At 34.2% G+C, this 15,732-nt stretch overlaps 1 protein-coding gene across 1 annotated transcript; it reads left to right on the top strand.

Annotated features, from left to right (window-relative positions):
* Window positions 1-1,766: 1,766 nt before the first annotated feature.
* LOC143640648 (axin interactor, dorsalization-associated protein-like) lies at window positions 1,767-4,915 on the top strand. The gene is made up of 4 exons (XM_077108303.1): window positions 1,767-1,890; window positions 3,557-3,679; window positions 4,496-4,613; window positions 4,758-4,915. The coding sequence occupies exons 1-4, from the start codon at window positions 1,803-1,805 to the stop codon at window positions 4,852-4,854; spliced, it is 426 nt and encodes a 141-aa protein (XP_076964418.1). The 5' UTR covers window positions 1,767-1,802; the 3' UTR covers window positions 4,855-4,915.
* The last annotated feature ends 10,817 nt before the right edge of the window (window positions 4,916-15,732 follow it).

The following is a 15,732-nucleotide window of genomic DNA, read 5'->3' as shown; positions in this document are numbered from 1 at the left end:
TGAGGATGTGGAGCAATGGGAACACTACTGCACTTGGGCTAGGAATAAAAATTGGCACAACCACCTTGGGAAATGGATTGTCGTTACATAGTAGGTATGGAGGTAACATGCCAGGTGACTTAGTGATTCCTCTGTCTCAGAAATGGGTGCTTATGGGCACCAGAAGATGTTCAGAAGAGTATTTATAATAGCCTTGTTAACTATATCCAAACACTTGAAGTAATTCAAATATCTATCAACACAAGAATTTGTACATATACAGTAGCATATTTATACAGCCATGTACTACATAATAGAATGAACTTTTCTGCAGAAAAATTCATATATGATACATACATGTGAATATGTATGTATATAAATATAAATGTATACATATTCACATTTTTCATAAAATTTCAGAGGTGTTTCTTAGCTCTCTGAAGTTCATCCCAGATGTCCAGGTACAAGCCCCTCTTCTAAAAGTACCCTTATTTGTCAATCAAAGAGGATGCATAAAAGGTATTATGTATATATTTAATGATATCAGCCTGAGCCCATTTAGGTTTGTTAATGCAATAGTGGAATGCAGCCTCCAGGCCTTCCCATTCTTGCATTTGTCTGTATTGTCTTCATATTTGTTTAAATTAGAAAGTAATACATTTTTAACAGCATTGTTGAGGTATAATTTGTATATCATAACATTTCCCTTCTGTAAGAATAAAATTCATTGATTTTTGACACCTCTATAGAGTTTTGCATCTGTCATCATTATACAAGTTCAGAACATTCCCATCACCTCCCCAAATTTCCTCAAGCCACATTTGCCATCAATCAAAATGTGTATTTTCAAATATAGTGTGTTAATTGCTTCATGTATTTCAAATAACTCATCATTAAAAGTAGCATAACACATTGATGAATAGAAACTTGAAAAACATCAACCAAAATCTTTTGTTAAATGTATTTTGAGGTTCTGTATACATACTTGATTAAAATCAGCTTATTTGCATCTGTTCTCTACTGGTAGTTTCAAAAAAGGGAACATACTGAAAAGTTGATTTCTTCCTTCATATGTTCTTGGTGGGTGAATGTTGTCATGTTGTTCTGGGTGGGTTTTTAGTTTTAAAAATTTTAGTTGGTTTTGGGGAAAATGTTCAGTTATACAAATGGCACTTTTATATGGCAGTCTGTATAGCACTAATTTCTGAGAATAAATCATACAAAATAGAATGAAGAATAGAAGTTAGACTATATAGTTAAATTAAAACAGAAATATCAAATTGTAAATTATTCTTTATTAGTAGTAACTAAAAGAAAGAATGTATTGATCAACTCTGATATTAAATGTCTCAGACTTTAGAACAGAATAACAAGTATTTTAAAAGCTTTTCTTGTCTTTGTTCTACCACTTCATATTAAGATGCTGAGTATAATATAGAAGTACATATGGAATATAAATATTATGTGAGCATATTATACTATTATGTATAATTGGGCTTCCTCAAGTGATGTTTTTAACAAACTTTTATTATACATACTATACACTATTATTATAGAAATTATTATTTCTGCTTAAAGGTGATTGTATGGTTGGGAAATGCAGATATATTATGTGTAAAATTAAATATTTTTCTAAAAAAGTATAAATCAGATGTTCATGAATTTTGGAAATAAAAATACATAATGCCTAGCTAGTTCTTAAGAGGTAGGCTATATCTTCTGTTTGTCAAAGTATTTACTCTGAATTATTGGTGGAGCTAACTTTTATTGAGGTTTCTCTGTTGCCAGGTACTTTATTACCAAGGTTGCCATCAGAACTGGGAATGACATTACTCACTATCAGGATTGAGAAAATTGGTCTGATAGATGCTGGACAGTGCATCGATCTCTATATTACAGTTAGTGTAAAGGGTAAATAACTGTCAAATTGCATTATGTTTTTTCTCAAATGGGACAAAGTTTTTGACAGGGGATGGTCTTGTATATGTGACAACTTACTTTAATGCATTCTATAATGAGGCAAAATCCTAGAAGAGATCATAACAGAACATAGTTCTGAAAGACTTACAAAATATATTTCCTACTTGCTTTTGAGTTTGTATAGATTTTTGCTCTTCAGATTCCAGCTAACGTGCGGACTAAACATACACATTGTCCTTAACAGCAGCTACAGCCTTCAGGATGTAGATTAACAATAGCACTCCTCACCTTCCATGGGTGTGTAGTTTTCTACACAAAGCCCCATTTCCTGTTTTCCCATCTCTCCTGCTTCAGCCCCTCTTCTTCCTGTGCTACTGAGGTATCTACATAGGTGAGTCCTACAGAGGCAGATGAAAATCAGGGGACAGGGAAGTAGGGTGCGTTCATAACATCCATGCCCTGAAAGCAATCCCGTGGGATGATGATGTGATTAAGGAATGAATTATACCATTTTACAGAAATAACTATAGTTAGTACAAATGGCTTATATTAATCTGTAGTTTTGCACCAAAGGAACAGATCGGTGCTGAAATTAAATGGAGGGACTTTTATCAATTGCAGAAATAAAGTCAGTTCCATGGGTTCATTAGTGCTAATTAAAAGAAAAATATGACCACAAAGAAAAAGATTTATTTAAAGAACATAATCCACAGCACTAATACTGGTACACTTTTAAATTCCGATGTTACCAGTTATCAAATATATAGTGTACTGGAAAATATTTACTTTGTTTGATAGACCATTTGTAAAACTGCATACTCATTCAGAAAGTATACTTAAAACACAAAAATATTTAATGATGTTGTAAATGTTAAGTTACCTTTGCATATGTTAACCTGAAATATTTTTATGTAAATATTTTTTAATTATTAAATGTACTAAATTGTTTTTGAGCTTTTTTAGACTCATAAATGAATAACACAAAAACACTGAGGAGTTATTAAATGAGTCCATGTTGAATTTGATTAAACTGAGATTTTAAAACCCAGAAAATTAAAACTATATATAACATACCATCTGGTTGTTGTAAATTCAGGGTATGTTGTAAACAGTATAACCAGAATTTAGAAAATATATATGAAAAATTATTCATTAACAAAAGGGTTTTTGTTGGCTGTTCTCATCCATTTTGGGTTTTTAACAGGGAAATTATGATAAGGTTAGGTTTAAAGACTTTTCTAAATAAGCCAAACACTTGATCAAATTTAGAAATTGGTGGCAGAGCTCCATTGTGGCAAATTATATACTCCAGATTTTTTTTTTGCATAAAAAATATAGTGGGCTATTCCCTAAGGAAAACATGTTTGTTCTTTTTACCACTTCACTATGAAGATCAAATTTTGTCCACTTGGCCATGTAAAGGCTTCCTTGTCCCCTTCATGAGGTCTCCTATCCAGTCTATATTCATTTCTCTCCACATACCCCATGAACTTCAACAACTCTCACATACTTGCTCACACCAAATAGGAATCTCTTAGCCTGAGAATCTCCTCTCAGCTCTTTCCATGCCTCTTTAGGAACTGTAACCTTTGCAGTTTCTAGATTTTCCATCTGTATATGTGAATGCTCATAAGCAGAAACTTATTTGTTTCTCCAGATCTGAATGGCATAGATTTAACTCCTGTACCAGATACTCCTGTGGCTTCAAGAAAAGAAGATACATATGTTCATTTTAATGTGGACATTGAGCTCCAGAAGCATATTGAAAAATTAACCAAAGGTTTGCAATTATCAGTTACTGACTTCTTAAGGACTTCTTAAGGACAGTACTTATCTGAGTTTGTGTTGATAGTGTACTTAACACAAGATCTTATGTCACATAGTTATGAATATTGACTTAAAGAAAGTGAAATCAACATTTTTTTTTTAAATATGAGAATTAGCAGTTGCATTATCTAGTTGTGTAATAATGTGGTTAAATATTATTTGACAGCAAAGTTTTTCTCATAATACAGAGTTAAGGAAGCAGGTTCTCTAATAATTACCTTAAGTCCTTTTAGGTACCTAATGATTACTTTCTAACAGTTAAAGAATTATTAATTTTTCTTTCAATAAGGTGCATTGGGTAAAAAGATACTATAACTGGCAGTTAGTTTGTAAGAATATGGAAAGGACAATCTGGGCATGGTGGTTTCAGGAGGGAGAGAAATAAAATATCAAAGGAACTCTTTTAAATTTCTATTCTATCTAATAGAGGTGCTTATTGAAACCATTGCTATAGGTACTGCTGATACTTAAGTAACTTCTGTTTTTCTTGTGGTATTTAATATTTTATATCCTTTGGTAGTTTATGATTCTACCTGTGTACATAACTTACATTCTTGCTATACAATTTTGTTGTACTTTGTAGAATTAAATGATATGGAGAAATGTCACTCAGACAAGGTAGAAGAGCTTGGAGTGACAGCCACATTGAGTTATCAACAGTTGTGTCATCAGACTGTTTGACACATGTTACTTTGTAAAATCATAGGCTTCTGGTGACACATAAGAAATGTGTGGTCTCTGGCTTAAGTGGTTTGTTTTAATTCCTTAGGTGCAGCTATCTTCTTTGAATTCAAACACTGCAAGCCTAAAAAAAGGGTTACCAGCACCAAGTGTTTTGCTTTCATGGAGATGGATGAGATTAAACCTGGGCCAGTTGTAATAGAACTGTAAGCGATATACATATAGGATTCATACTCTTCTAATGGTTACTGGTTCATGTTTCTTCTTAGTCCCTCTTATCTAGAATGTAACATTGGAGTAAATCAATCATCAAAGTATTTTAAACAATCTTCTTTCTATTGTGGTTACAGATACAAGAAACCCACTGATTTTAAAAGAAAGAAATTGCAGTTATTGACCAAGAAACCACTTTATCTTCATCTACATCAAACTTTGCACAAGGAATGATTCTGACATGAGTAATGTGGAATTTCTGTGAATTTTACCACTCAGTAGAAACCATCATAGCTCTGGGTAGCATATTCATCTTTCAGGAGGCAGGAAGTGAGCCGTACCTATAGGCCAGTGAGTCCTTTGCAAAGCTGTACCACAGAACTAAGTCCAGCACCTCATTGTTATGACTCCTTTGGATACAAGTTTTATTGTAGATTTTGAAACATGTTTTTACTTTTCTATTAATTGTGCAATTAATAGTCTTTTTCCTAATTTACCACTGTTCCTACCCTGCTTCCTGGAACAATACTGCTGTGGTAGGTATGATCATCTTCAAACTTTAAAATACAGCAATAAGAATGTGCTAGAGTTTACACATTTGCTCACTTTTGCTCCAATATGGTCTTTTGATTTGAATTAACTTCAAACTTTTGAATTGAAGTGGGTAGGATAGTACCAGATTGCTTTGAAAGGAAATTGGATCAGTTATGGTCTGTCTTAAAGGCTGTTCCTTAGAGCTGGCCTAAATTCACCCTCATCTGATAGTTCTACTTAGAAATAGTGTGCCTTGACCAGATCAATATCTTATATGGGAGTGCCCCCCAGATTGTAGCTATGATTTTTTTTCAGATGACCAGATTGTTTTTCTGAAAGTGAGCATATTTTTAGTCATGTTGATTAGTTGTTCTACATCACATTGCTATTGTTTCTAGGGTTAACATTAATGATTCTAGGGTTAACATTAAAACCATCTCTCTCAGAATAATTACAAATTTTTGGGTGGGTTTAAATCATGTCATCTAAAAATAATCTAGTCAGATGCTAATGAGATACTGCAGGAACAACTGCTGTTTTTCTGACAACTGATTGTGAAACCTTAAAACCTGCATACCTTGTCTTTATAAAGTGATGAGTATGCAAAATCTGGAAAGATATATTTTTTAATATAGGTAGATACAACTGCCATTTATTTCCTATTTAGATATATTGACATTCATATGAAAATATGCAGGTCATTAGCCTATTATAATTTCACCATTTACATTACTTTTAACTTAATGATGAGACATAAATAAAACTTTCATAGTACACAAGGTGGACATTTGATACACAGAACATAAAAATATGAGGAGCTTTTTTGTGGGTTACATGTAGAACCCATGTATTTTAATATTCACTATTTTAAAAGAACAATGCATGAAGGTAATGCAATACTTGGCCTATTTTTAAACTAGTGTAAACCCTAATCATACCATCTGTTTGCTTTTTAAAATGAATAACAGTTATTTTAGCCCTTGCACTTCAAGAGATCTAGTCTTTAATTTTTCAGTTGTCTGTTAGGTCAATTTTGTTTACTAGATGAATGTTAATAAAACTATATGAGCCTGAAAGAATTCTCAACCAAATTTAGTCTTTTCTTTCATCTGGATTGGGTTAATTTCACAAGTGCAAAAATAGTTCGGTCTACAGTAGTTCTAGGAAATGAAGAATTTGCCTTAATAAAATGTTCACTCAACTGAAACTCTGAGTAGTCAAAATTTCCAGACTGTAAACTTCTCAAGAGAAGGGCCTCATCTTCTCCATGTCATGTAAACTTTCCAAGGTGCTTGGCAGCACTCTGTACCCTGTGGAGTACTCAGTACCTTTTTGTTTGATGTTACTGATGTTTGAAGTTGCTCCCTTAAAATCTACTATTAAAATGTAGCAAAACTGATACATTGTTCTTTCTCTTTTTTCATAGACTATAAAACATGTATATCAAAGTGATAATTTAAAAAAAAAACAAACCTTTTTTTGGTTGTAGATAGACACAGTACCTTTATATTTATATGTGGTGCTGAGGATCAAACCAAGTGCCTCACACGCAACCCCAGCCCCTCAAAGTGATAATTTATATGAAGAAACATTTAGCATCCTTCACATAAGAATCCTTTTTTTTAACCTCTATTTATTTATGTGATGCTGAGGATTAAACCCAGGGCCTTGCCTGCGCTAGGCAAGTACTCTACCTCTGAGCCACAACCCCAGCTGCCACCAAAGAACGGGGTTATGTGAAAAAAAAGAGGATGCTTTGTATGAATGTCTTTCATCAGCATTAAACAAACTTAAATTGAACATTGTCATCAGCTTAGCTTTAATTCAGACCTAAATGACCAAACCTCCCCTGCCAAAAAAGGTGGTTTTATCTTGAAGCAATTAACACAAAACAATCTGTATCTCACAAATTAGTTGTTTAAATTTACTTTCTAGTGTGGGAGGGGATGAGTCACTGGACAATAATTACAACTATAGCAGTAATACTTTCAGGTTGAAACACTACTGCTTCACAAATGAAATGATTTTAGTAACTAAACTCAAACACAATTTGCTGGAGAGGACTTCTAAAACTTTTGAGATACAAAAGTATAATTGAATTAAGGGACAGTATTCTCTCACAACTGGTATATGGGCAGCTACCTTGGGCTTTGCTGCAGAAGTGGTACAATCAGATGGATGTAAGAAGAGGCAACTATGGGTGGGTTCAGAACTGCTCAGATAAACTACGTAGAACGCATTATAGCTTACTAATAGAATAAATACAAAAAAGGCTTTAGAGGGAAAACTACTGTTGCTTTGAATAAAAAAAAATCTGCCTTTCCTTGAAAATCTATCTTCCTAGCTGACATCACCTTTATTTAAATGCTATTTTAAAATTAGAAGTTATAGTAACTTCAGCATTGCCTTGTGTCCTATAGAGGTTGAAAGATACATTCAAAATTGGTGTTTGTGACTTAAATTTTATTTTACATGGTTAAAAATGGCATAAGCTATTATATGGTTTTCCTCTTACACACAGCTGCTGCTTCTGATATTAAATGGAGGCTATGTAGATTGAATTCTTCCTAACGGACTCAAATTCTTTTTGATTCTGAGTCATCTTCAGTAGTTTAGAGATTTTGTTTCACACTGAAGTTTTGCCCCTATTTTGAGAATACTTAGGGGACATAAAAAGAACAATGATATGTTCTAGGTTTCAACAATCCTATTACTTTCTAGAACTTTAAAGAATGGAAGAATATGGTCTAGCAGTAAACAAAAGTACCAGGCTTTTATAATTTTATTTAAATCTTAAACCTCTTAAAATGTACTGTTAAAATTGCTGTAATTAAAATTACAGCTTTGGAGAGCTAGTTCTTAGAAACATTGTTTTAAAGACAGTAGTTACAGATTCAGGACTTGCTTTAATTGATTTTTAAATAAAATATATTTGAGTATCTGTAAAAAAAAGAATTTAATTCAGCCCATAGTTGCTGATTAAAGACATTATAAGCCTTAGAGTTTCATTCATTCTTTCTCAGAGGATTATACTTTTCTAATTTTTTTATCTTATTTCTTGAAAATCAGTGGCAAGGTATGGGAAAGAGAAGAGTGTGTGTGTATACATTTTTTAAAAGAAATTTCCTTATGTTTTATAGACACAACATACCACCCTATATTTTACTGTTATAATGCAATAATGGCAAAAGCAGTAGAACTTCAGGTCAAACAACTCTTACTACTAATGTAAACTCATTCTCAGAAAACTATTCTCACATGGACAGTGGTTAGAAAAAAGTACATGAATGTGCTACAAAAATAGAGCCACAAGACTTCTCACAAGTAAAATAAATTCCTCTGTATAAGTCCACAGTTGACCAAGGTCCAGCCTCCTTAACAGTGAGCAACAGGAAATATGCTGCCAAGTCACCATCTTCAGTTCTGAGAGTGAGTTTACATGCTTCCCCAATGGCACAAAGTCTCATGACAATCCAATGAATCAACAGACACTTGGGAAATATTAATAAACAATTTTTTATGAACTATTACAACAAAGAACTTCAGCAAGAAGGAAAATGAAGTTTATGATCTTTGAGTAAACATTTTTAGCATAACAGTCTCTGCGACCAGATATTTAAAGAGAAAAATCAAGCTTATAAAACACCATTTCTCTGTTATCAACTGGAATACACTAAAAAGAGGATAATGGAAATACATGTTCTTAAAGCATTTCCACAGGAAATGTCCATAATTATGACATTCTAAATCATTTAGCAATTGTATATGCTACATTAACTAAAACAAAGGTATTCCTTATTGCACATTTTAAAGTTGGAAGGATACTCTAGTTTAAGTGGGGGATATTTAGGGGGAAAATATTTTGGCTCCAAATGTATACTGCACCAAGGCAGCTTCATTCTAAAAACATAAACCATTTAAAATAAACTTTTATATTTGGAAGCCAATAATCCTTCAACACAATGAATAGTTCATAGTCCACTTTCTGACTAAGTGTCAGAGGTTAATTTTATGGGCCCTGTTTTAAGGCCTGTGAATAGCCCTCACTACTCTGAGAATCGGGTGTAGGTGGAGGTTCATCTTTAAAGCCTGAAGACATTAAGTCTTTTGCAGCAGGTGGTGGCCCATAGTCTTGGGGACCATGAGTTGGAGGTGGTAATGGGGCACCAGGAATGAAGTACTCTCTTGGGCCAAATGAGCCTAAAGGTCTAAATGGTGCAGGTCCTGGAAAAAAATCACGAGGGTCAAAAGGCAAATCCCATTGTCCAGGTGGAACACCTGGTGCATATTCTCAGAAGCCTATTGGTGGACGCATACTAGGACCTGGAAAATAAAAAGGAAGTTATGTAAATACCCAGAAATTTCTGAACTTGGGTGATTTCAAGTATGTTAATATAGTCTTTAATTTCTCCCAAGCCTAGAACATCAACTGGTGAACATCCTGACTTGCCAGATGAGGCAAACTGAAATGGAACAAGTTTAGGTTATAGCCTGGCCAACCAGCCATGAAGCAACATATTAAGGATTTAAACATGGCTCTACCTAGCTCCAGGCTTATCTGTTTTCTTTCCCTACTATATAATTGCAGAATTATTTCTATCTCACAAGAGCTCCATTTATATTTGGAAGTACTATATTACCATGACAAGATGATAGATTATGAAATAAGAACTTTACTACATCAAAGAAATTTTGATAAAAGGAAATCCCACTATTTATTACTGTATCCATTAAAAATTCATGAAGTATTTCAGCATGGACTTTACACATGCCATCAGAATCAAGGTGCATGCCCTCCTGGAAAAGGCCTTCCACAGCCACCTAATTAAATCAGCAACATTTATTAGGTCACTGTTAAATCCTCCTCTTTAACACTTCCCTCTGACTTTTCTCAAGGTAAGCAGGGTTTGACTTTTCTTTTTCTATATTCTATAACCTACTGCTTATGCTTCCATTATGGGTGATTACAAACTTTATGCTATAGGATTTTCATATCTGTGACAAAATTTTAAGTTATGGCATGTGTCTCATCCACCTTTCCATCTATTGCAGTGCATATCAACATATTTTCAACAAACATCTGCAGAAGTAATATTTCTGGCTTTTCTCTATATAGCCCCTTATCCTTGTCTATGAGATAGCTATTGCCTATCTCAGTATAAGATTATGTAGTGTCCCATATGTCCCAGAAAACTGGAGGAAAAGTTAAAATGTACTCAGCTGTATCCTTTCATTGTTAAGACCTGAGATAGCAACCAACTGTTTTAGCAAGCAATAGAAATGAAAGATGAATGTGATTTATAAGTCAATCACTACTGTTCAGATCATCATACCAAATGGTGGAGGAATTGGCCGAGGCCCAAAAGGCCCACCGAGCTGAAATGGCGGTCCATACCAAAAGGGAGGTGGTGGAGGCCGTCCCATCGGGGGTCCCATAGGGGGGCCCATGAAGGGTACCCCTGAGATAGGAGGGGGCCCTTTCATAGCCATATTAACCTGCAATTTAAGATTTGAAAGCAGTTAACAGTTTTAAAATTCCTATGTATTAAGACAAAGTACCAACACCGATAAAAGCTAAAACCCAAAACAGGCACCTGTCCAGAGAACACCAGCAGTGCAGCAAAACTCTACCCACCCCTCCTGTGTATTCCCACTGACAGCTTACAGAAGTTAGAAGGATTCCACAAGAGGGAGCAGTTTGTTACTGATTATATCTGCACAGGAAAGGGAAAGGCAAGAGGACTGGCAGAGGTTATTAACAGAGGTGATTTCTGACCAGTATGTCATGCTGTATTCACTACAACCTATTTCAAAGGGAGTCCCCCCCCATCACTTCCCTTTCATCACAGTAGCTCATTACTTCCATATTAAGAATGAGCAGAATAAAATGAAAAATCCATTCTCTACCCATGTAATAATAGCTACAATTCAGAGTATCTTCAGTACGTCTTTCATATATTATTCAACCTCTGAGATCTTTAAGTAGACTGTCTTGTTTTAAATAAGAGGGAACAAAAGCAAATGAATTATCATAATTTGATGAAGGCCACACTGCATATTAAAGGATCTCAATCCCAGGTTTGCCTCCAAGCCATGCTTTCCCACCTCTACTCCTCTCTAACAACAGGTCTTTGCTCTCTTTTAAATCTTCTACTACAAAGGGGTTTGGGGGTCTTATCTAAGCTGCCCTTAGATTGCTCCAGAGATGTATGTTCCTGGAATATGTATACACTGGAACTTGAGAAGTATTTTCCAACACAATGCTATATACACAAATTAGGAAGACAAGGCTTTAATATTTACTTTCATTTACTGTACACCATTTGAGATATTGATTTATCATTTCCTATGAGTAGTGGGTTTGAAACTAAACAATTAAAAATTTATTTTATTATAGAGCTGCAGAAGACCTACCAGATATAATAGCAACACAGTTACAAGAGAATGCACTTATGTGAACAAATGAGACCATTGCTTGGGACTGGCTCAAGAGGTCATTTCAGATTATCATTGTTGCACTGAAACAGTATTTCACTTTCAGAAAATCTGATACCAATCTAATTCAAATCACTCAAAATAGGGTTTGCTCAAATGGAGGAATTCTTAAATAGCATTCTTCCAAACAAAAATAAAAATGATGAATTATATAATTTATAATGAATTTACTTTGCCTTAGAACATTCAACACAAAACACCATATAAAGTTAGAGTGATAACTTTTTACATTCTGTAGTTCGTTATAGTTGTACACACTTAAGCCACATTTTCAAGTTAAGGAGAAAAGTAAGCTCAAAATTGCATGCAGTTTAAAGCAAACAAGATCAGTGTCATGCTCTGAATATCCTTCCCAGAAATGCACAGAATAAAACCCAATTCATTTCTCAACCTCTAAGTACTTACTCCAACTGGATGCTCAGTCAAAGAAGTAATGGTAGAAACTGAGTGGGTCTCAGGTTCTTGGGGAACAGTTTGCTTTTTAAAAAACAAATGGGATAGTACAAATAGAACACAAAGAAGGATAAAGCAAAGAGCAAGTACTGTAGGAAAGCAACATGTTCCTGCACGACCACGTGATTCACAGTAACTACAGAACTTACCTTGCCCTCATCCATCACCTTAGCTGGAGAAGAACTTCTGGAGTTGCTGTTCATGTGAGCTGGACCACATCCTGGGTCTGTAAGAGATCAAAGAATGGATTCAGACTTATTCTAACATGAAAAGAATAAAAATCCTGCATCCACAATTACAGATTCTTTGAAATTACTTGGTCTCTTTACCAGAGGCAACGGGTTTCCCAGATGCCTCAGAAGACCATTGAGTACGAGGTAAAGGTCCATCCATTGACCCTTGGGAAAGAATGATCAGAGCCCTTGTATGTATTTTTCAGAAGAAATAAACCACTGGTGGACAGGTCAGGGTTCAACAATAACTAGAAAGCAACATTAAAAATGGGTTGCCCAGGGGTTGGGGTCATAGCTCAGTTGTAGAGTGTTTGCCTAGCATTTGTGAGGCACTGGGTTTGATTCTCAGCACCACACCATCTACAATTAAAAATATTTTTTATAAAAATGGGTTGCCCAATACGAAAATCACAATTTATGAAGAGACTTAAGTAAAATAAAACTGCCTTGGGTTGATAGAACAGCAAATTAATACGTACTGGTCCTAAACTTTAAGCTATAGACTTGAAGTATGTGTTGGTTGGCTTTTCTTTAGTCTGTATAACCTGACTTCCAATCTTACCAAGACTACAGTCCTATTTGGAATTGGAAATAAGACTCAGTATTTCATATTGGAAATATGTATGCTACATAAAGTTTAAGGCTACTTTTATAATATTTGGGAAAGGAACACCATAGAGATTTAATTTAAAGATAAAGGTTTAAACTTCACAGTGTAAAATTTAAAAGAAAAAAACAATACAGGGACCTCCAGGAAAAAAAAAATGTTTTCTATTCTAGAACAGATTTTACAGAAAACATTCACTAAGATAAAGTAAGAAATTATCTTCTATATATTGTACAGGCCCAAATTCTATGTTTTCATTAGAATATTCAAAAGGGAAAAAAAAACCAAAACCTTGAAGAAGTTTACTATAAAGCAACATGTGAATGCTCACCAAATTCATTTCTAGGCATATCTCTTTGATTAAGAGTAGCAGAAGGAGGTCTCCCAGCTGGCTCTGCTGTCAGTGGAGGGGAACATTCTCCACCACTCACGGGGGATAGACCAAGAGAGCCATTATGGCTCAGTGGACCTAAAGACAACAATGCCGTGTTACTACTTTAAGGCAGCCTTCTCCAAGACACCAACCCCCAGATCTCCCGCTTTAGCAAATCATTCAGATTATTTCATAACCATTACACACAGAAATAAAAAGTAATTTACATACATTCTGCACCAAGAAATAAAATAGCTCCTTTTACAAAGTGCCCCCTACCTCTCCGAGGAGGATTTTGTAAATTTGGTCTCCCCGGCATTGGTTTTACAATCACAGGTTCATCTTGCCGCATTGCCATCTTTTGGGTCATTTCCAGTAGTCTTGAATATTGAGAAAGAATGGGTTGAATTATGAAACAGCAATCCTAAATAATATCTAGCATAACCTTAAAACACTATAAAACATACAGTAAGACACAAAAATCACATACTTCTGTCTCAAATTAGCAACTTCCCTTTTCTCTTCAGCTATAGCTCTTTCTGCAGAACGAGCTTTGAGCTATTAAAGAAAAAATATTCAAATTCAGTTGTGGTAGGCTATGCAAAAAATAAAGAAAAGGGGGAAAAAATCTTACCCAATTATCATGAGCTTTCTTCTCATGCATAGCAATCTGAAAAAGACAACACATTAAAAAAACGTTTTTAGGGACTCATTATTATAGCCTATAATTGTCTGTATTAGATATCAAAGAATTCTGCAACTACAGGACAGTATTAATTACTACCTGGTTTTTAAATGAGCGCTCAGTTTTCTTTAATTCTTCTTCCATCTCTTCAATTCTCCGCCTAAGAATTACAACAATTGAATAAAATTTGAAACATTCTGACCATTTTCTCTTTATTCCATCAGCTATACTTTTAAAGACTTTTATCATACATAAGAAAAACATTTCTATAGTTATATGAATCCAGTGTGATCAAAACTAATAGTACAGACCAGGTGCAATGCCACATGCCAGTAATCCCAATGATTGGGAAGCTGAGGCTGGAAGATCACAAGTTCGAGGTCAGTCTCAGCAATTAAGTGGGAACCTATGCAACTGAGACCCTGTCTCAAAGTAAAAAAAAAAAAAAGGTCTAAGGATGTAGCTTAGTAGTAAAGCACCAAAAATAAATAAATAAATAAATAAATAAATAAATAAAATAAAATAAAAACCTAATACTAATAACTTCTTTATCATTTAATTGCTAGAGATTCTGAATTGATAAATTATAATTTCCTTAACTTCTCAATAGTGTGTTCTCAAGTAATTCTGCTAGAAATATCTTCCTCCTTAAAACTTTTTTTCTTTTATTCAAATTATATCCATAGAAGATTTCCAAGGTCTATCAAATGCCACACTTTTGTGGGTCTTGATATAACACACAGCAAACTGATTTCTTAAGAATTACTACAACATACAAAACCCCCAGAACTGTTTGCATTGACCAAGTTCCCTATGGTCTTGCCCATTGGGTACAAGTAAATTTTTGTTAACATTTTTCATTTGTTAAGTTGCAATTTATTTTTTCTCCTGTGTGAATTGAATGTGTTCATATCCTCTCGTTATTTATACTTCCATGCTATTTTCTTCTATCTACATAATGTAAAAAAAAGATTAAAAAGAAAGCTAACACTAATTCATTACATTGACACCCTCCTTTAGAAACTGAACTCACTTGTAATTTTTAACTTCCTGTACATTGGAAATCACCTTTTCATCTGCAGCTGACAGCTGCTGCTCTTTTTCTAGTCTCTCACATTCTTCTTGACTCAGTTTCCTAAAATAAAGCCAGTTATCAAATCAAAAGTTTCTCTTTGTGAACATCACTTCCCACAATTCTATAAAATGCTTAGGCACATAAAATGGGAATTCAAACCTGCAATTTCATAAATCAAACTCTGGCAAATCACTTACATTTTCTAACTTCTCCTCTTAATTCTCTACTTACCAGTAAATAAAATAAATGTGAAAACAACATGTGCCCCAAGGGCAAGTCTCCTGTGTGTAAGATAATAAAAATTCACTTTACTTCAATGTGGAAGATCAGGACTGATCAACCTAACATAATTAAACATATTAGGATAAAGCAGGGGATAATTCTTTTCTTGTTTCTGCCATGGGTAGAACACTAAGTATATCTTTGTCATGGAGGAACTCTTTTCTCAATCCAAGACTGGTACCATAATAAACATATAGTCAGTCAAAGAAAAAATCTTCTAGAATATGTCTTTTAGCTATGCAATTAACCACAGAACATTTTTCACACTTTAGAATTGTAAATTAAGCAAAAAGACAAATCTGAGTTTTGATAATGTCTATCAACCAGAAAAAGAAGCCAAACTGACCCACTATCAGAGTATTATCTACTGACAAG

The sequence above is a fragment of the Callospermophilus lateralis genome, unplaced genomic scaffold (assembly GCF_048772815.1).
Source record: "Callospermophilus lateralis isolate mCalLat2 unplaced genomic scaffold, mCalLat2.hap1 Scaffold_43, whole genome shotgun sequence".
NCBI lineage: Eukaryota > Metazoa > Chordata > Mammalia > Rodentia > Sciuridae > Callospermophilus > Callospermophilus lateralis.
The sequence above is the reverse complement of the archived record's forward strand: the minus strand, read 5'-3'. Positions and strand labels throughout refer to the sequence as shown.